This window comes from Oreochromis aureus, linkage group 7 (assembly GCF_013358895.1).
Source record: "Oreochromis aureus strain Israel breed Guangdong linkage group 7, ZZ_aureus, whole genome shotgun sequence".
NCBI lineage: Eukaryota > Metazoa > Chordata > Actinopteri > Cichliformes > Cichlidae > Oreochromis > Oreochromis aureus.
This window is the reverse complement of record NC_052948.1, coordinates 27,731,267-27,750,854: the sequence shown is the minus strand read 5'-3', so window position 1 is coordinate 27,750,854 and position 19,588 is coordinate 27,731,267. Positions and strand designations below refer to the sequence as shown.

Below are 19,588 nucleotides of genomic sequence, written 5' to 3'. Positions count from 1 at the left end.
ACATTTGTGTGACTGAGTTTTTTTTATTCAGCAGGGTGTTTACGCAGCACAGCAGCCGACTGGCTGTTTAAAGACTACTCGCAGGTCGTGGTCTAAGCCTCACTCACCTTTTCCTTCACTTCTCACATCCACTGAAGTTAAACCTTCCTGTTCATCCACAGATCAGCTCCAAAGTGAGAAACGCGTTGAAATGACCAACATGTTTCATCATCGATTCAATTATATTTATACAACGCCTAATCCCACCAGCCACCTCAGCTTGACTTATACTGTCCAGACCGACAATAATACCAGACCCCAGCATTCAGATGATTTCCTCGCTCTCAGCTCACATCAATATTTTGGATGTTTTTACAGGTTTTATAAATAAAGTTTGTAATGATCATGAGACCAACTTTCTGCACCTAAGATGTCAAATGTGATTGGCTATAATCGTCTTCATTACCTCCTGTTTAAATCTGAAATCATACAGGTCAGCCCCCAACACCAGTGTTTCAAACTTTATTGACAGAGCCACAGAGAGCAGCAGATTTATGTTGTCACAGCCAATCAAAAAGGAGACAGGAAGTGGATAAGTAAAAACAGGAAGCGGGTATCGTGTTGCATTCGTTTAATGTTCAGATTTAAAATCAAGAACCAAAAATCTGCTCATTTAAATTATGTGCTTCAGTTCAGTTTACAGCAATAACTTACGGTTTACAGTGTTATCTGTTTCCACGGCGACACACAGAAAGTCTTCTGCCAAGCCTCGTCGACCGTCTCAGGTGGGTCAGGTATTCAAGTCGGCAGCAGACTTCCAAAGAAGAAGAGAGAGGTTCTGACAGAACAGATGACCAACTGAAGGGCGGGTCTCTGACTAACTCAAAGACACTGAATGTGACTGGTCAGAAGCTGAGAGGAGGCTCACTAGGTTTGCGTAGGGGCTCACTGATTGGTTGGATCCAACTGTTCTGTTCAGAACCAAACTCAAAAAACATGAAAAACTATCAAAGGCGCTGAATTATCATCATCATCATCATCAGTGTCCATGGTTACTGTCATGTTAGGGGGGCGGGGCCATGCAGGGTAAGGCAGGGGACGGAGCTAAGCGCTACACATCTTTAGTGGTATAAAAACATAAAAAGTTCATGTTAGAATTTCTTTGAGTTAATGGACAGCTGGCAGGAGCCAATCAGGAGAGAGGAGCAGGCGAGGGGGTGGGCACAGCACTTAAATACACTCACTTTCTGTACAGTTCATCTCATAAACACTTCCTGTTGTTCTTGCTTATTTACACAGATGTCACGATGTATGAGCCCCGTTCGCCACCGCCCCCACTGCTGCCACCACCCTCGCCTCCCTTTGGCTCGCGTTTCTTCGTGATTGGGGTGGGGATAAGGGAGGGCCGCGTAGGGGTAGTGGAAGATGATGTGGTGGTGGTGGTGGTGGTAGTGGCCGCTGTGCCTTCGGCACTGCTCTTCCTTGGGCTTGGCGTGTAGTTGAAGGGGCTGACTCGGGCCGCAACGGCACCGCTGCGCTGCTGAGCGCGCTGCTGCTGATGCGGTGGCTGTTGTGGCCGGCTCTCGATCGATGCTGGCTTTTCATCAAGGCTCTCACAGCTTCGGCGCAGGTTAAGGTTGGAGGAGGAAGAGGAGGAGGAAGACGGGATCTTGGAGGGAGCGGGGCTGTCGATGATGGGTGGGGCATTGATGGAGGTGGGCGAGCGGGCAGAGCAGGAGGAGGAGGAGCGGGGGTTGTTGACGGGGCAGTCCTCCAGCCGGACCCACACGTCTTCGGACTTGTCGGCAAAGCCTCGGGTGCTGGATGGGTCGCCGCTGCTCTTTGCCTTTCTCCACGTTCCCTTCGATCTCATGGTGCTCTCCTCCTCACTCCGTCCCTTCTCGCTGGACTCGGAGGATGCTGACAGCACGGACGATGAGCTTCCCGTTCTTTTCCAGGTGCCGACGCGCGGCAGAGAGGTTGAGTGTTTCCCACTGCTGGCTCCACCTCCCCCGCTGCTGTTTTCCCGTTTCCAGGTGCCAGTGCGGCTGAAGCGAGATGATGTCACTTCCTGTGGACGTGACGGGCTTTCAGAGTGTGAGCGGTTGACGTCGTGTCTCCTGGCGGTGGATGGTAGTGGCGTGTCAGGGCTGGATGGCGACTCGAGAGCGGCTGCCACCGCCGTCTCTTCCAGCTTCCTCTTCAGTGTCGGGCTCGGAGCTTCTTTGATGAAGGTTGACTGCCTTACGAGTGCCGGCTTCTCAGGCTCCGCCTTCTGCTTCTTGGCGGCAGTGGAGCCACTGACTCTCGATGTGGACTCGCTTCTCGGGATGCCACCACCACTCTTCGGGGTTGTGGTGGGTTTAGTGGTCCTGGATGCAGAGGATGATGATGCACTTCCTGGAGAAGCCGTGCGTGGCAGCTGCGAGAGCTTCCCTCCTTTCTGACTGGGTGCTGGGGTGGAGCGAGATGGGGTGGAGTCCCGAGAGGACCCGCCCACTCGATCTACGTCACTGCCTCCAGGAGCTTTGGCCACAGCAGCGGCTCGGGGCTTGCTCCGTCCCCTGGCTGCTGGCTCTGCCCTTGGCTTTCCCGTGATCAGACTCCTGTACACCTTCTTCCCACCCCTCACAGCCTTTGCTTCCTCTTCCTCCTCCTCCTCCTCTCTCTTCTTCTTGGCCTCCAGCGTGCTGCGCTCACCAGGCTTCAGGATCCTCGCGCCTCGCTTCGTCTTCTCCTCTGGTTCCTCCTCCTCCTCTTCATTGTTATTAGCTGTCGTAAGGTGGAAGGGCGAGCCGACAGATTTCAGCGACAGGACCGAGTCAGAGTCTGATGATGGCTGGCGGGACAGCGAGGAGGCGGCGGCAGCAGCATTCAAGCTGCTGACGATGGAGTTGGCACCTTCTTGGATGGCCTTCCAATCAAAGGACTCTGAATCTGGAGAGGCAGGGCTCCTTGGTGCATCTGAAGGCTCCTCCTCAGCCAGAATGCCATCTTCAGCTTTGGAGACAGATAGAGGCGGCGGGGCGGGTACGGGGAGGGTGGTGGTTTTCTTTTTCTTCTTGGGCATGGCGGAACTGATGCACTCCTGCAGCAAGTCGTCCTCCGAGTCTATGCTCAGCGAGCTCAGCGACGAGTTCCTGGAGAAGCACACAGGCGTATCCTCAACATGAAAGGCTTTGGGGGCGTAGCCAGTGGCCGCAGGGGGGCGAGGCTTTGGCTCCACCTATCAGGGATAGAGGAGCACAGAGGGACATCTGTCACAAGACTGATACATTTCTGTGAAGCAAAGCTGTAACTGCAGCAGGGAGTAACAAAGTAACAGGTAAACAAGGTAAACAGTATACTCTCTACTCTTAGTACATGCTACCCTAATTACCCCCTACTTTATGTATTAGTCTTTACTCTACACCGTGTATCTCTACACTGAGTATGTCTTGATGCATGCTCAATCATTCAGGTAAGTAAATCTCCAAAAGTTGATTCTGTTCATCTGGATGTAGCGTTTTTTGGGAGAAGCGTTCATCACTCAAGTGACTTCTTCAAACTGACTGCAGTAAATCATCAGTCAAAGATTGGGGGAAACCTGCAGTCAGCTGAGACTGAAGAAGTCACTTGGATGAGTGACGAAACGTTTCTCCCAAAAAACGCTACATCCAGATGAACAGAATCAACTTTTGGAGATCTACACTGAGTACTAATCTGTGTACTCTCTACTCTCAGTACTAGTCTGTGTACGCTCTACACTGAGTACTACTCTGTGTATTCTCTGCTCTAAGTACTTTACTCAAGTATCTAGACACACCTCTGCTGGAGGGGACGGAGACTTTGCCCCCTCTTTGCCTTCGTCTTGCTGCTCTGGCGGGGGTGGGGCAAACTCCTTGTTGTTGTTCTCCTGGTCGATGTCGCTCAGTGAGCTCAGCGAGGAGTTCCTGGAGAAGCATACGGGCGTGTCCTCGATAGCAAACTTCTGCTTCTCATCTGTGGCCATCTGATTGGTCGGTGGTTTTGTGCGTGGAAAAACGGCAGCTGTTTGCTGCTTCCTCTTCCTGCCTTCTTCTTCTTTTGCCTTCTTTTCCTCTTCGTCCTTCTCGCCGCCATCCTCTTCATCAAAGTCCAGCGAGCTCAGCGAGTCGTTGCGTGAAAAGCAGCATGGCGTTCCTTCAATCGGCGTGTAGTGGCGCGGCGAGTCAAAGGCGAATCCCGGCTTTGCTTTTGCAGCCGCTGTTGTGGTGACGCCATACAGCGCCCGCTGAGGCATCGGCTTCACAGGTGACGTTGGCTTCTTCTTCTGCTGCTGCGGGCCGAGGGGAGACGGGGCTGTTGGAGGGAGAGGAGGCGGTAAAGGCGGGGTTTGCAAGTGCTCACTGTTTGCCGCTGCTCTGACGGGCTTCCTGGGTTTGGCTTTGGGCATGGCGGCACTAATGCACTCGGCAAGGATGTCATCTCCGTTCTCGCCCTCAGGAAACCCTGCCCTTCTCCTAGGGGCAGAGGTGGGTTGGGCTGCAGGTACGAGGCCCGCTCCCGTCTGCTCATTGGGCGGGGAGTCAATGGTGAGGTCACTAAGAGACGTGGCGGTGGAGAAGTTGAGCGGCGTTCCCTCCACACAGTAAACTCTTGGCACCTCCTCTGGCGGCGGCATGTCCTTCCTGGGCTGCGGTTGGGCACGGCTTTGAGGTGGGAGGAGCTTGTAGACAGGAAGCTGGCTTGGTTTCCGTGGTGCTGCTTGCTGCTGCTTCTTTGGTTTCCGTGATGATTTGGGCATGGCCATGTTGATGCATGCCTCCAGGATCTCAATGTCGTCATCATCATCCGATTCATCAAGGATGGGTTTAGGAGGCTCCTCCTTCCTCTCCTCAACCCCACCCTCATCCTTCTCTTTCTTCTTTTTCATCTCCGCGGGAATGTAGGGCTCGTCCAGACTGAGTGCGCTCAGACTGGAGGCACGGGAGAAGCCATGCGGCGTGCTCTCGGTGGCGAAGTGCAGCAGTACGTCGACACTGCTTTCTTCCTCGTCCTTCTTCTTGGCCTTTTCCTCCTCCTTCGTCTTCTGTGGCGGAGGCGGCGTCTTGGCGCGGCTTGGTGGCATGGTCTGACCTGGGCTGTCGGGCAGGTCACTGGGGCTCACCACACCACTCGGCATGCCGCTGGAGGGCTCACTGGAACGCACAGAGCTGGCAATGGAGGAGGTGGAAAAGCTCTCGAGCGAGCTGACGGACGTGCAGCGGCTGAACATCAGGGGTGTCTCCTGAGCGTATGGCTGCTCCGGCGGGCTCTTAGGAGTCCTTGCGCCTGATGAACTCACATGGTGGTGGTGATGATGATGGCTATGGTGGTGGTGGTGGCCACGGCGCCCCCGTGTGGATGGTGCAGCAGTGGTTTGGCTCTCAGCCTCTTTTCGCTGCTGCTGGTCATGTGCGTCCTTCTCACTGACAGGGAGTGTCGGGTAGTCGTTACCGGCGCCGCTGTCGCTCCCCCCTTTCCTCTTTCTCGTGATGACATCACCCTCCTCCTCTTCAGAGGACAGCGAGGATAGTGAACTGCCTCTGGAGAAGCAGATGGGTGTGTCCTCTACGCAGTATGTCTGTGTCGACTCCTGGTTGCTTTTTGATGCCCCCCGGGTGCTGGGGGGAGGCGGTGGGCGGAGCTTGCTGGCAGAGGTTGATGGGGGTGGTGGAATAGAGGAGGGGGCGGTCTCCTCTGGTTTGAAGAGCTTTTTACGTGTGGCATCAGTGCCGTACTTTAAGCTGTAGTCGATTGGCTGCTCGGTCGTAGACTCTGTACCATAATTCGATGTTGCTGTGACAACGACATAGCGTGGAGGCGGAACTGCTGCCATGTGCCCGCTACCCGCTGCTGAATCACTTCCGTCGTTCCTCCTCAGTCTGGCATCCTGCTCACTGTCATCATCGCTCTCAATGGCCCCGCGATGATTCGGGCTCTGGCGCCCAGAGTTCAGCTGTTCGTCAGAGTACTTGAGGCTATAGTTTATAGGCGTGTCCAGCTCTCCGCCGTCATCGTCCGCCATGTGGTTGGCACTGCGTATCTTATGGGCCAGATCAGCTGGGTACTTCCTATAGACGCAACACTTGTTAGCGCTGCTCTCGTCTGACGAGTAGAAGGGTTCAGAGGACGGTTTGGTCTTCCCACGGTTGCCGTAACCATCAGCGCTCGTCACACTGTTAAGGCTGTCGCTGGATGCCCGCACGCTAGGCGGGAACACTGAGCGAGTATATGCTGCTTCCTCGCTCGCCCTCTTTGATCCATCTCCGTTTTTTGGGCTCGATAGCACCGGCGTGTTGGTGTATGAGCGCGTGACGCTGCCTGCTCCTCCTGTGGCGCCATTGCAGCCCCGCCCCTTCCTGTGCGCCGCCTTGGGGCTCAGGTTGTCGATGTTGTCGAAAGTCTCCGACAGCTGCTGTGCATCCAGCTCCTCAAATAACGCTTTCTGTTTACGGGCCTGTAGTGATGGGGCGCCTGCGCCAGGAGACACCACGCTGGCATCCTTGTAGCGTGCTGGGCGGTTGGCCATCAGGTTACGTAGCGCAGCGGCGCTGCCCATGGCAATCATTTTATGGCGTGAATGGATGAGATTGCGCAGCATGCCCACGGCGCCCAGCTCCCAGAGGGCCTCCTGGTCTTTGGCGTCGCGGGCAGAGAGGTTCCAGAGCGTGCCACAAGCGTTGGACACAATGGTCAGGCTGTGAGACTTCAGGTGCTGCAGCAGCGTTGGCAGGCAGCCATGTTCCCGTAGGATCTGCCTGCAAGAAAAGAACAGGGAGAATAGTCAGAGAGACAGTGCAAGTTCATATCCAACGCTTTGTTTAGCTAAGTTTACTTTACCTGTGCGCCTCGTTGGTGGCGATAAGGCTTGAGACGTTTCGCAGGATGCCACCGCCACTTTCAATTATGGCGAGTGTGTTGGTGTGGCTGCGATGTGTCAGCGTCCCCACCAAAAATGCCAGAGCACCATCCACAGCGCAGATATCAGCCTTATTCTCTGTGCAGTGAGCCGACAGGTTCCAGAGTGCGCTCAGTACAGACTTCAGCGTCGACTCCTGAAGAAGGACAGGAAGAAGAAACGGTTTCAGAGCATGCTCAGTGTAGAAACATTAACAGAAGAATAACAGAACCTTTACCTTCTGCACCTCGAGGGCGCAGCCCATCAGCGCTCGGACACTGCCGACCTCACGTAGCGTCTTCTTACTGTTAACATCAGCACGCCAGGACAGGTTCCTTAGCACGCTAGCTATCACCTGAAACAGCGAATCAGAGCAAGGGGTCACTTGACAAATCTTTATAAAGGACAGGTGGACACTGTGACATAATGGACTGGCGGTGGAGCCACGTGTGCTTACCTGCTGCAGGTCTTCACTCTCAGACTTCAGCTGAGCGACCATTGCTCGCATGCAGCCCTTCATAGAGCACAAAGTGGCCTGATGGGGAAAAAAATACAACACGAGAGTCATCATCTTGCTTTCAACTGATTGGTTAATCAATTAAATTACGTGATAAATTAAGTTCCTCTTACCTTATTGGCTACATCTCCAAAGGTGAGATTGGTGAGTGCCATGCCAGCGTATCGCCGCAGAGTGATGCTGTAGTGATCGCTGCTCAGACCGAACATCTCGCAGTCCACCTGTAGCAGCTCCGCTACCGCCTGCAGACCGCCTGCAGGGACAGAACACCCCAGTGTGAGCAACAGGACACAGGAAGCAAGGAGCAGGAAAGACGGTTCAGGAAATGAGTAGGAGCGGGAAACAGGGAGCAGGAAACAGGGAGGCAAACCCAGAGAAACCCACCGAGCTCGTTCATGGCGTGCCGATGCTCTTCGTCAAAGGACAGCTTCATGAGGACACAGACGGCTGGGCAAATCTGATGCTCCACAGGGGACGGCACTGAGAAGACACACACACACACACACACACACACACACACACACACACACACGTTACACACATAACACCTGCTGACTGCTCACTGGTGGGCACGTGTGTGACATCACTCACTGGGGTTGTCCTCCTGGTCGACACCCCTCTCATGATTCTCCTGCCAGGTCCAGCATGCCTCGCAGTAATGGCGCACCTGCTCCAGCAGGTGGAGCACTCTGATCTCTCGCCGCCCTCTCTTATCATCCGGCTGACTGTGCACGATGTTGTGGAGCGCCGCTGATGCCCGTGCGCGCGCCTCCTTACTGCCACGGGAGTTACCTAGGCAACACAAGCAAACGAGTGAGGACACATGACAACAGGCATATGTATCACTACTGAACGACCTGACCGTTACCTAGCAACAAGGAGTCCTTGTCGTTGCCGTGCAGTAGCTGAATGAGCAGCGGCAGGCAGCCAGACTGACGCATAGCAATGCACGAGTCCTGTGAACTTGACATGGCGAGCAGCGTCCGTGACATGTCGTCCTTATCGTGCGTCCCCAGCATGGACAGCAGGCTGTACACCATCTCCACCTGCCAAGGGTGACACAGGTGTACCCCACATGTGAGACACTGTGAAAGGTACGCAGGTGAAACAGTTTTGTTGTCAAGGAGACTTACTTTGGTTCCCAGATGGCTGGTGATTCGTCGAGGCACAGAATAGCTCGTCTCATTGGCTGGCTCGTGATCCAAACGGGTGCCTGCGCTCTGCAGCAGGAGTGACGGTTTAAAAATCAGGTTCAAAGAAGAGGTAAAGATTCCAAGTGATGTTACATGACGAGATGCTCACCTGCGCCCCGGCCAATCCGCTGCTTTCGCTCGCCCCCTGAGCACCTTCGACCTGGAGAGGAAGGAGAGAAAGTGAGGCCTAGGCTGGGTAACAGATGAGAGTGTAAGGTGAGGTGTTCACATGTGATCCTTACAGGTGAGGTTACCTGCAGCCGGGCCCCGAGCCGCAGGAGGTCTTTCTCTATCTGCTGAATCCGAGCCACCCGAGTCTGAAACACAGAGTACAGGTGTCAAAACACAGGTACAGATACAGGTACAGACACAGGTGAGCTCCTCCTACCTGAGCTCTCCTCTCCATCTCCTTACAGGAGCCCAGCTGCTTCTCCATTGCTGTTCGCAGCTGATGGGCATCATACTCAAGCTGACGGCGATTTAAGTCGGTCTGTAGAGAGAACTGACACGGATGCCCTCATTAACACTAACCAGTCACCTGCTCATCTGACTCTAGCCCTGCCCACTCCCACACCTTTGCAGGAGTTCTTACATTCCCAGTGAGTGGCAGACTGTCGATCCTCTTGGTGAGATCCTGCAGCTGAGCGTAGTACCAGTCTTTCTCCTTCTCCTCCTTATCCAGCTCCGCCAATAGGAGAGACCTGCCAAGGGCAGCAGCCAATCACAGGGCAGGAGAAATAGGCGGGAAAAACAAATGAAGCAAATAAAACATAGAAACAAATAGAAAACTGAATAGTCTGACCTTCTGCATCGGCTAAAAACAATTCGACCTTTAGATATTCTGTGATATATGTAAGTGCTACTACACCAACAGTATCCTCAGTAATACCTCCAAAGCAGTACTGTGTGTATTTGTAGCTTAGCATAAACATGCTCATAGTACTCTCAATACTTTCACTACTCTCTCAATAGCCATTGTATTCTCTCTGTGTTCTCAGTACCTGGAGTACTCTCAGTACTCTGTAGTGCTGCTGCGCAGTATTACCTCTCTTTCTCCAGCTCCTCCAGGCAGCGGTCGTGGCCGTCTCTGCCCGCAGACGGCAGCCCTCTCCTGGGAAAGGCAGCACTCGTAGAGGGGCCTGGAGCTCCGGAGCCTCCCACTGCTCCTATAGGAGCTCCAGAGGATGAGGAGGTGGAGCCGGGGGCTAGGAGAGGGCGGGCTCGGGACTTAAAGCCGGCCGAATCGAGACTCAGCTCTGAGGGTAGGAAACTCAGTGAGCACATGCAGAGCTGCTTCTTCTTCTACCTGCGTCCAGATGTGTCAGACTCACCTTTTAACCGTCCAATGAGCTCCAACTGAGAGCCACAAGCCTCCCCAGACTCTTCTTCTATGGTGCCCTGCAGCTGCTTCAGCACTTCCTGCTCACAAGGAGGAAAAAAACAAAGAGGATAAAATCACTTCCTGCACTGACCCTCTAATACTCTCTCTCTCACACACACACACACACACACACACTGTTTCTGCAGCACACAGAACAACACGCGTCGCTTTCAGAATAAAGCAGCGATCACTCACCACGATGAGACGGCAGCGTTCAAACAGAGACATGATGGAAACCAAACTCACTCTGACCGTCTTCACTCATCGACACAAACCAGGAAATGGGAAACAGGAAGTAGGAATTGAGGGTGTGTTTGGAGACGAAGGACGGGACAATAACGAGAAGAAAAAACATGAACAATAAAGATCCAGCATTGAGACGACCGACCACGAGAGAAACTCAAACACGCTGAAAACGTGCAGGATGAGCTCCATGGAGCAGGAAAAATATGGAGAATCGAAGTTCAGTAAAATCACAGGGAGGAGAGGAAGAGGACAAAATGCTGCAAACAGGAAGAAGAAAACTGAAGGAAAAGAGTTAAAAGGACAGAGTGCTCACTCTGCCCGTTTCCTCCATATCAAGCCAAAGATCCTCTGACGCCTCACTCTGACCAACAACAACGAACTCATTCTCCCTCTCCGCAGCGCGTGATTGGACAAAAACAGCAGTGCAGCTATTCTAGGTCTTAGGGCGAGAGACACCCGTTGCATACGCAGAGAGAAAGAGCAAGAGAGAGAGCACAAAACAAACACACACACACATAAAGTTTTGCTCTTGCAGTCAGCTGATTGATCACTGCAACAGCAGGAGCGTGGCCACATGTACGAACACACATGTGACACCCTGTGATAAATTTTTTAAAAAAGAAAAAAAAAAGCCTTTATTAATTTTAATGTCCATCATTTTAATACAGTCTTTACACTGAGTTGTGATCACTGCGCCCTCTTATGGCAAACAGAAATTCAGCTTTAGGTGATAATCAACTTCAAGAAGAGAACTGGGATGACCTACAGTGAGGTTCTGATCAAAGTCATCAGTTATTGGCTGAATGAGAACAGATTGATAAAGTTTAAAAACTGAACAGCTGTGAGTCACAGACTGAAAAAACTTTATTTAAATCTCATCTGTTTGCAGTTTTAACTGGACGTTTGAAAGAACATTTGAACATCTGATGTTTCTGATGTGAGCGCTGCCGCCCACGGAGTCTGACTGATCAATATATTTAAACCATTAAACACACACACACACACACACACACACACACACACACACACACACACACACGTGCGCGCGCACGCATGCACGCACATACAGAGCAGCACCTGCTCAGATGAGCACTCACCTTCATGTTGGAGGCCTCTGTCTCCAGCTTGGTCAGGTGGTTGGAGTTGTCCTGCAGCTCCTGTCTCAGGTTTGAGTTCTCCATCTTTAACACCTCCACCTGCCTCAGCAGCTGGTCATATGACGCCGCCGCCATGTTGGACCTGAGTGTGACCTGCAGACAGACAGCAGCCAATCAGAGTGGATGTGGGCAAGGACAGGAGTGTTCATGTGTTTTCAAAGGCGGGGCTGAACTCAACAACAATACCTAAACTCAGATACTAATAAAGTTTTATTAAAGAGACGCCAGCAGCCAGTAATCAATAAGCTTACTAATCTGCAGCACGAAACATCTGGGTAAACATGAGAACCACCACTCAGAAGCCCCGCCCACACCTGAAGCCCCACCCATATGGGAACAGCTGGTCTGTTGAACATAATAATGATGAAGTGCAGCAGTTACTGACACTTCTTGTGTCCCAGAGCAAACCTCTGTACAAAGATTGCTATTAATGGACCCTGCAACATGTTACCATGGCAATGGTACAGCGACAGCGTGCCCACAGCTGAATGCGTGAGTATAACACAGAGCGACACAGGAAATGATGTCACAAAAGATCAGAACCAACGTGTAAAATTAAAATGACGATAAATCATTGAGAAACTTTTCCTCGAAAGAAAAGTGAGACGTGACAAAGTCGACAGACCTCATTCCTCCATGTTTCGAAGGAAAGCATGGAAGGCCAATGAGAGAACAACACTGTGTCCGCCAATCATGTGGCTAGAACAAAAATGAAATTAAACACTTGAGCGACAGCGTTACAGAACATGGCATCCCAGCAAATGAGGGTGAAGACGACGACCTCTGAAGCAGCGTCTGAACCCTGTGGAACTCCATAATTAACCTTGGTGTGAAGAGGACCATTTACATGAACAAATTGGAATCTATTAGATAGATATGATTCAAACCACTGCAGCACAGTACCTGTAATACCTACAGAATGCTCTAATTGTTCTAATAGAATATTATGGTCAACAGTATTGAACGCTGCACTAAGGTCTAGCAGGACAAGCACAGAGATGAGTCCGCTGTCAGAGGCCATAAGAAGATCATTTGTAACCTTCACTAAAGCTGTTTCTGTGCTGTGATGAGCTCTGAAACCTGACTGAAACTCTTCAAATAAGCCATTCCTCTGCAGATGATCTGTTAGCTGTTTGACAACTACTCTTTCAAGGATTTTTGATATGAAAGGAAGGTTGGAGATTGGCCTGTAATTAGTTAAGACTGCTGGGTCTACAGATGGCTTTTTAAATAACGGTTTAACTACTGCCAGCTTGAAGGCTTGTGGTACAGGACTGCAGTCTTGTAGGAATGAGGTCTAAAAGACATGTTGATGGTTTGATGATGGAGGTTGAAGGAGAAAGTAATTACTGAAGTTAACTCAGAAAGATTAATTGGAGAAAAAGACTAAATGAATATCAATGGTACTTCAAGTATTATTATACATATATTTTATTTGACCTGAGCATTAAATAAGACAGAAGCTCTGTGTAAGGCGATGTAAGTGGATGATAGATAATAACAAATAACAGTAATTTTTCAGTTTTTCAGCTAGGGTGGACAAGGTTAACCATCATGCTTTAAAATGAATTAAAATGCTGTCTGTCTTGAGCTGGAGTGGAAGACTGCTGCCACCCCCTACCCACCCAGGGTAATTTTAATTACGTTGCAGGCTAAAATCTAAATTAGTGATATAGAATTTCCTCTCCAGCTTATGAGTTATCTGCTTCAAGGTGCGCGATTGAAGGTTAAACCAGGGAGACAAGTACTTCTGATTTAAGATCCATACATAGTGAGGAGGTAAAATTATTAACAAGATAATCGACCTCTGTTGGAGTAGCGTTCAGGTAGCTGCTTTGCTTTGTGTTGATACAAGGCATTGAAGATGATAACAGCAAGTGAATTACATTCTTAAACTTAGTTACAACACTTTCAGAAAGACGTCTACTTTGATGACATCTACTCCCCACTGCTGTGGAATCCATTATTGTAAATTTAAATGTTATTAGGAAATGATCAGACAAGAGAGGGTTTTCAGGAAACACTGTTAAATGTTCAGTTTTTATGTCATATGTCAGAACAAGATCTGAGCTCAGCAATGTTGTATTTTACTGCAGCACACAGCTCACTAATGACATTTTTGATCTGTAAGAGCAGCTGATAATTTGATCATGTGATCACAGGATCACATGATCAGAGAGTGTAACCCTCAGATCAGCTAAACATATGACCTCACTTCCTGTTTCCTGTTTAACCTTAAAATGAATTCAGGACAATGATGACATCACGTCTGGAGGGTCAGCTGATCTTTCATGTCAATAATTGAAATTACAGAGAGATTAGATTATTGATCTTCAGCTCTAAATATAGAAATATCTAAATTGTATTTAAAACGAGCTATTTACCTGCCTGGTGACAGGACGACAGTCAACACAGGAGGTCCTAACGCAGTCACAATGAGGGAGGGCGGAGCCTCTCAGCTCCACCTGCATAAATAGTTTGACCTCTTACGGACCAATCACAGTGCTTTATCTACGCCACAACCACAGAATCAACAGATAACCTAACAAGGTGCCCTTAACGAGATAGGAGATACATGAGGAGAGCCTTTGCACACAGAAGGATTGGTGCCAGCTGGGTATTGAACCAGGAACCTTCCTGCTGTGAGCCGACATACTGACCTCTGCAGCATAAATAAATATCTGATCACACTGATCAGGTTTGAACAATCAGAAGATCAAATTCAACTTGCTGCACCAAAAAAGAATCCAGCAATACTACATACAGTACTACAATAACAGTACACCATATGATACTGGTAAAGTTAATGATCCAGGTGCTGGTTATTGCGGTTGTCACAGCAATCAATAACTAGGACAGACAACATCTCTTCTTTCCTGCACCAGCCGGACGCCATTTTCTCTCCCTCCTCTTTCCATCATCTCTGCACCTCCTCCTCTTCATCCCTCCATCATCACCCCCCACCCCCAATCCTCTCAGTCTCTCAACGACACCCACCCCCCTCCCCTCCCTCCTCCACCTCCTCCTCCTCCTCTGCAGCACAAACAGAGGATGAATTAAATCCTCTGGAGAACGACAACAGCACAATGAAAGGAACCCCCCACCCCAACGTCCACCCTCCCTCCGCTCTCCCCCCTCCTCCTTCCTCCCATCCGCCTTCTCTTCCTTGGCAGATACAAAGGAGGAAAAAGGATGGAGGGATAGAGGATAAAGACAGAAAATGGCAGCTCACCCCATCGCGTTCGCCTCCATCAGCCTCCCTCTTTCTCCGTCTGAGAGACAGAGTGCAGTCAGCTGGGCTCTCAGGCAGCCAATCACAGCCCAGAAACACACACAGTCAAAGAAGGGAGGGGCAGCCCTCACTGCTCCCAGCATGCTTTGCAGGAGGCTCTGCAGGCAGACTGACCGGGTTATTGAGACACACACACACACGTAAAAGGTGAACCTTTATTTTACTGATAAAAGCTCAAAGAACCATTTTGAGTGTTTTTAACCAACACACACATTCACACACAGACTTGGGTTCAGAGGTCAAATGAGACGGTGAGCTCAAAATGTTGCTGTGTAAGCTCAACATCTGTGGGTTAAAGGATAACAGTTTCTGCACTGTGAGGACCTCAGACATGTCAGAGAGTAAACATCACTGACTTCCCTCCACCGTTTGCTCTTCATCTCATCAACACACAACAAGTGATGTCATTGGGTCACATCAGCTCCTCGTATCTCCTTCCTTTGTCACCCGGTCGAACTCGACAACATGGTTTTGTGTTTTTGCCTCAAGTCAAACACATTTGCTTCTTCCACCTTCAGCAGGTTTCTTGACTATTTTGCAGACTACTTTTAGAGGTGGGAATCATCGGACACCCAATAATACACCATTATCATGACATGATGATATTGCGATTTTTTACTTTTTGTGACATGCTGAGTATTGCAATAACCTATATTATAATTTCTCACCTTTTTCAACTGCAAATTATGTCCTCAAAGTTAGTCCAGCACAGCAACACCCACTGACACCTGACATAATTGTTGCCATAAGACAGAGTCAGTCTGCTATCGGCATGCGATTGAATAGGGTCAAGTACAGGGTCAAGTTTGCAACTACATGCAGTCTGCTTGTGATAATACCAAACTGTGACAAATTAGTGAAAATCACATGTTGTCGTCTACATAAACACAAATTCACATTTTGCTATTACATTTGCACTCAGCAGCTTTCCTGTTCTTTAGGAATATACCAGAATACAACAGTTTGTTGTGTTGTTGTTGTTGTGCTTGGTGATAAAGACTCATGTTGAATCAGAGGAATCAGCTTTAAAGTAAAAGCTGCAGGTTTAATTAAAGAAATACAAACATGAAACACCAATTTAGATGTGCCCGAGTCATTCTGTAGTACTGGAAGAACTCCCATAATCCAACGCTTAAAATGTGGAAAGAAAGAAAGAATGACTGAACGTTGCTTGCGAAAAAACGTTGGGAAGGTTACATTGTGTGACTGAAGCTTCGGTGGAACAATGGGACAATTTTTGCACCTATATATCTACCTGACTTGGATGAGCTTAATGCAACAGATGTTAAAACCTCACATGTTAAAACCTTTTCATGTTTTTCTTAGTTTTTTTGTTTGTTTGCTTCTTTTTTTGGTTGTTGTATTTTTGTATTTGTTGTTATATTTTTGTGTTTGTTATAAAATGCAAAATCTAATAAATACTTGAATTATTAAAAAAAGGAAATACAAACATGAAGATTAATTATAACTTTATAATATTGATAATCGAGTATCTTTTTCAGGTTACATTAATGACATGACTAAGAATACTCTGAGCAGAAACACTTTTGTTAGTAGTATTAGTATTTTGTTCGTATATTCTTCTCTGGGGACCACGGGTTTGTAGAAAATGTGGGCAGGATGAAGTAATAGCCACAAACACACCTCTGACCTGACGTCTGTGGCGCGTGTTACAGTCTTCACACTCAATTTATTAAGTTTAGCTTCACGAATTGTATAATTTTCTCTTTCAAAAACTTTTCTGTGCATACAAAAAACTAAAACTACACTACCACCCCTCACCCTCACTTGTGAAACCTTACTTTATAAATTGTGCGTAAATAATCACTATTTAATCAAGTTTAGACACATGTATTTGGAAAATTGTTTCACGTGTGGTCAAATTTTTTCGTTTGTGTGTGAATAGGAGCACGCATTTGTGAGTTCTCAAAAGTTACACACAAATCACGGCACATATTTGTAAATCTTAGTTTACGCTTGTGGATGTAAGCAAATCCCTCTCCATAGAAATCAGCTTGAATCTCTGACTTCATGAGGTAAATCATAAAACCAGCTGTGCAGTCCCTGAGTGTGGCCGTGGTCTGTGAGGACGATCGGCTCCACTTTCTGGAACCACAGCTGCTCCTCAGAGAAAAATTTAAAGTATATTTGAGGAGGCATCATGCTCCATAAAAATCCTCTAATCAAGACGACTGATCGCAATCAGGTGACACAGGTGCTTTTCACAGGTATGAATACACACAAAACATCTGAAAACGTCTGCCTGCTCAGTCCTCAACTTCACACAAGTACACCCAGAACTGCAGTATGACAGTCAGAGTACACAAAGAATACATACAGAACTGCAGTATTACTGCCACAGTACACAGAGCACACACAGATTCGGTACTGTTGTCAAAGTACACAAAGAACTGCAGTACTGTTCTTAGAGTACACACAGAGCTGCATTGTGTGTGTACAGTGACAGTATGAGGTGTCAGCAGTACTGCAGTAGTGCTTCTGGGACTTTTCGGTACTGCATTATCTACAGTACTTGCCATTTGTCCTCACAATAGCAGTTAGCTGTTAGCTGACCCGGCTAACTGTGCCCGCTCCTTCACGGATCAGTACCGGAACCAGTCCGGATCAGATGCCCCTCCGCCGGTCACATAAACATCATTTCTGCCCTGGTGTCCCGATAAACCGGAGACCGGTAGCATCACGTCCTGGGAGCGTCCAAAAACCGACAGCCTGTCCAAACAAACAGTTAGCACGGAGCTAGCACGGCTCGGCCGCTCTTACCGTCCCGGTTTAAAGTCCACTTCAGGAGGCAGTCTCACGCTAACATCCCGGAGACCCGCAGGAGGAAAGACTCGGGCCTTCAGGGGCGGCGGAGGCCGCTCATCGTCCGCTCAGAGCGGGAAAAGCAGAGTTAAACAAAGTGGGCCAAGTTTGAACTTTGAGTCCTTTTTGTTATGGAGGAGCCGCGACCGCTGCCGCCGCCATCTTCTTTCTCTGTGTGTGTGTGTGTGTGTGTGGCTGTGTCCCAATTCAGGGTCTGCACGCTTGAAGTACGCACACTACGCGTACTACGTACGGTGCGTACTACAAGTACGGGAAGTGCGGAAGTGAGAGGCTTGTGAAACGGGACGGTCTAGCCTTCGTCGCGCTGTTCAGGTTGCCTAGCAACCATGATACTAACCGCGAGAAACGTGTCATACAGCATTGTTTGACAGAAATGAAGGAAAAAATGTTTTGTTGGTCATTCATTTTTGTCATGACATCACTTTGATTAGTTGAGACCACAGGACTGTAAAACATGATAGTTGGGCTTCATTTCTGTACTGAACAGTCATTTCAAGATTAGTTAGTAAATAATAATCAGCTAATGTTGTTCATCTCACTGTGGTAATGTAAATATAATATGGACTATATATATATATATATATATATATATATATATATATATATATATATATATATATATATATATATACATATATACATATATACATATATATATATATATATATATATATATATATATATATATATATACGAGCTTGAACTCTGGGTCAAAGATGCAAGTAGCAGTTATTTATATTTCCTATCACCTTAAATCTTCACTCAAAGACAAGTATCTCAGTGTATATGCAGATGTATTATATATAAGAGACAAACATTGTTCTTTCAATATGTTGGCATTATTACATTTGGCTCAATGCTTACATATATGTGTAAAAACAAAATGTACGAGCTGTGATAACTGTTTCTGACAGAATGAAGATCAGACTGATATATGAAATATTCCTTTATTGGGTGAGAAAATCAGACCATGTCATAACTGCTTTAAGTCATACAGAATAGATATCAGAGCCTTAAACAGGCTGACTTCTGCTAAATGGGTCAAACTGGGCAGAAACTATACAAACACATAACATCCTTATAGAATATGATGTAACACTATAGATCAACTTACCTCAGAATATATAAAGCATATAAACAGTTACAGCAATATGATGCAACAAACACAGCAGTGCTACTAATCCAAAATACTCAAAGCTTCATAGAACTGAAACAAACATTTATTTTAGCTCCATTCTGCTGCTGATACATACTTTAGGTTTCTGGACATTAAACTTGTTGCTGCCTTTCATAGTGTGTAACTTGAAGGCCCTGAGTACTTTCTCCCACACTGAAAACACTGGGATGATAACATTATTTGAACATTACCTAATAAGACTGATTCAGGACAGACAATTAGTTATGTTAAACTTTCCTAGCAGTCCTTCACAAACAGGGAACAGTCTGTCTATTCTCTCCATCTGTCAGCTGCTGCTGGCTCTTCCTCCTCCTCTTCCTCACACACTGCTGAGTTTGTCCTGGTGGATCATCAGGGTGCAAAGCCTCACAGATGATGTGCAGCAGTGGGTCCCTCAGTCTGTCCTCACTCTGGACACTTGCAGTCGTCACACATGGAAATCAAATGTGTGATAAGCTGCAGGATTCAAACACAAGTGTAACTTATAAATACATGTTCATACTTTTATTCCACAATCAGAGAGAAAGAAACAGAGAGAGAGTGCAGGACAGACAGACAGGTGACAGTCTCAGGTGTACACACTGCTACAAAACAGCACAAGAGAAGGAGGATTTAGTGTTTGTGTTATTACATGTGTGACTCCTGTGATTAAAGCATCTTTCTTTCAGCTTAACGAGTGAACCGTCAGCTCGTTCAAACACACGTTAAAGTCCGTTTGGCTCGACACCACCGAACAGAGGCAGCAATATAACATAGCTAACATTAACAGTGCAGTGAATCCTGCTTGTGCCGTCATATTCAGGACTGCAAACCGAGCAGCATCACTGACTTTCAGCTTGTTGTGTTTGTGGATATATGACTGACTTTAATTATGCATAAAATCATCACATTCTCTGTAAGA

General features: G+C 48.1%; 1 protein-coding gene across 6 annotated transcripts; it reads right to left on the bottom strand.

Moving 5' to 3' along the window:
- Positions 1-595: 595 nt before the first annotated feature.
- apc (APC regulator of WNT signaling pathway) lies at positions 596-17,690 on the bottom strand. Of its 6 annotated transcripts, none has more exons than XM_039615117.1 (19): positions 17,448-17,690; positions 14,607-14,775; positions 11,315-11,467; positions 9,922-10,009; positions 9,636-9,846; positions 9,165-9,291; positions 8,979-9,080; positions 8,833-8,907; positions 8,700-8,750; positions 8,531-8,617; positions 8,266-8,443; positions 7,989-8,189; positions 7,782-7,877; positions 7,511-7,650; positions 7,338-7,415; positions 7,119-7,235; positions 6,823-7,037; positions 3,785-6,740; positions 596-3,205 (listed from the first exon to the last, which is right to left on the bottom strand). In XM_039615117.1, exons 3-19 carry the CDS (start codon positions 11,447-11,449, stop codon positions 1,271-1,273), a joined length of 6,792 nt encoding a protein of 2,263 aa, XP_039471051.1. In that variant the 5' UTR covers positions 11,450-11,467; positions 14,607-14,775; positions 17,448-17,690; the 3' UTR covers positions 596-1,270. The 6 variants fall into 6 exon arrangements, with proteins under 6 accessions (XP_039471051.1, XP_039471050.1, XP_039471049.1 ...); XM_039615116.1 differs by having other exon boundaries at positions 14,607-14,764; XM_039615115.1 differs by lacking the exon at positions 14,607-14,775.
- Between the last annotated feature and the right edge of the window lie 1,898 nt (positions 17,691-19,588).

Excerpts from the sequence above, each read along its gene's own strand:
- apc (XM_039615117.1), bottom strand. The coding sequence starts at position 11,449 with ATGGCGGCGGCGTCATATGACCAGCTGCTGAGGCAGGTGGAGGTGTTA. Across the intron at positions 10,010-11,314 it reads CAGAGGCCTCCAACATGAAG|GAAGTGCTGAAGCAGCTGCA; the intron begins GTGAGTGCTCAT and ends CCTTGTGAGCAG. Across the intron at positions 3,206-3,784 it reads CTCCGTCCCCTCCAGCAGAG|GTGGAGCCAAAGCCTCGCCC; the intron begins GTGTGTCTAGAT and ends TATCCCTGATAG.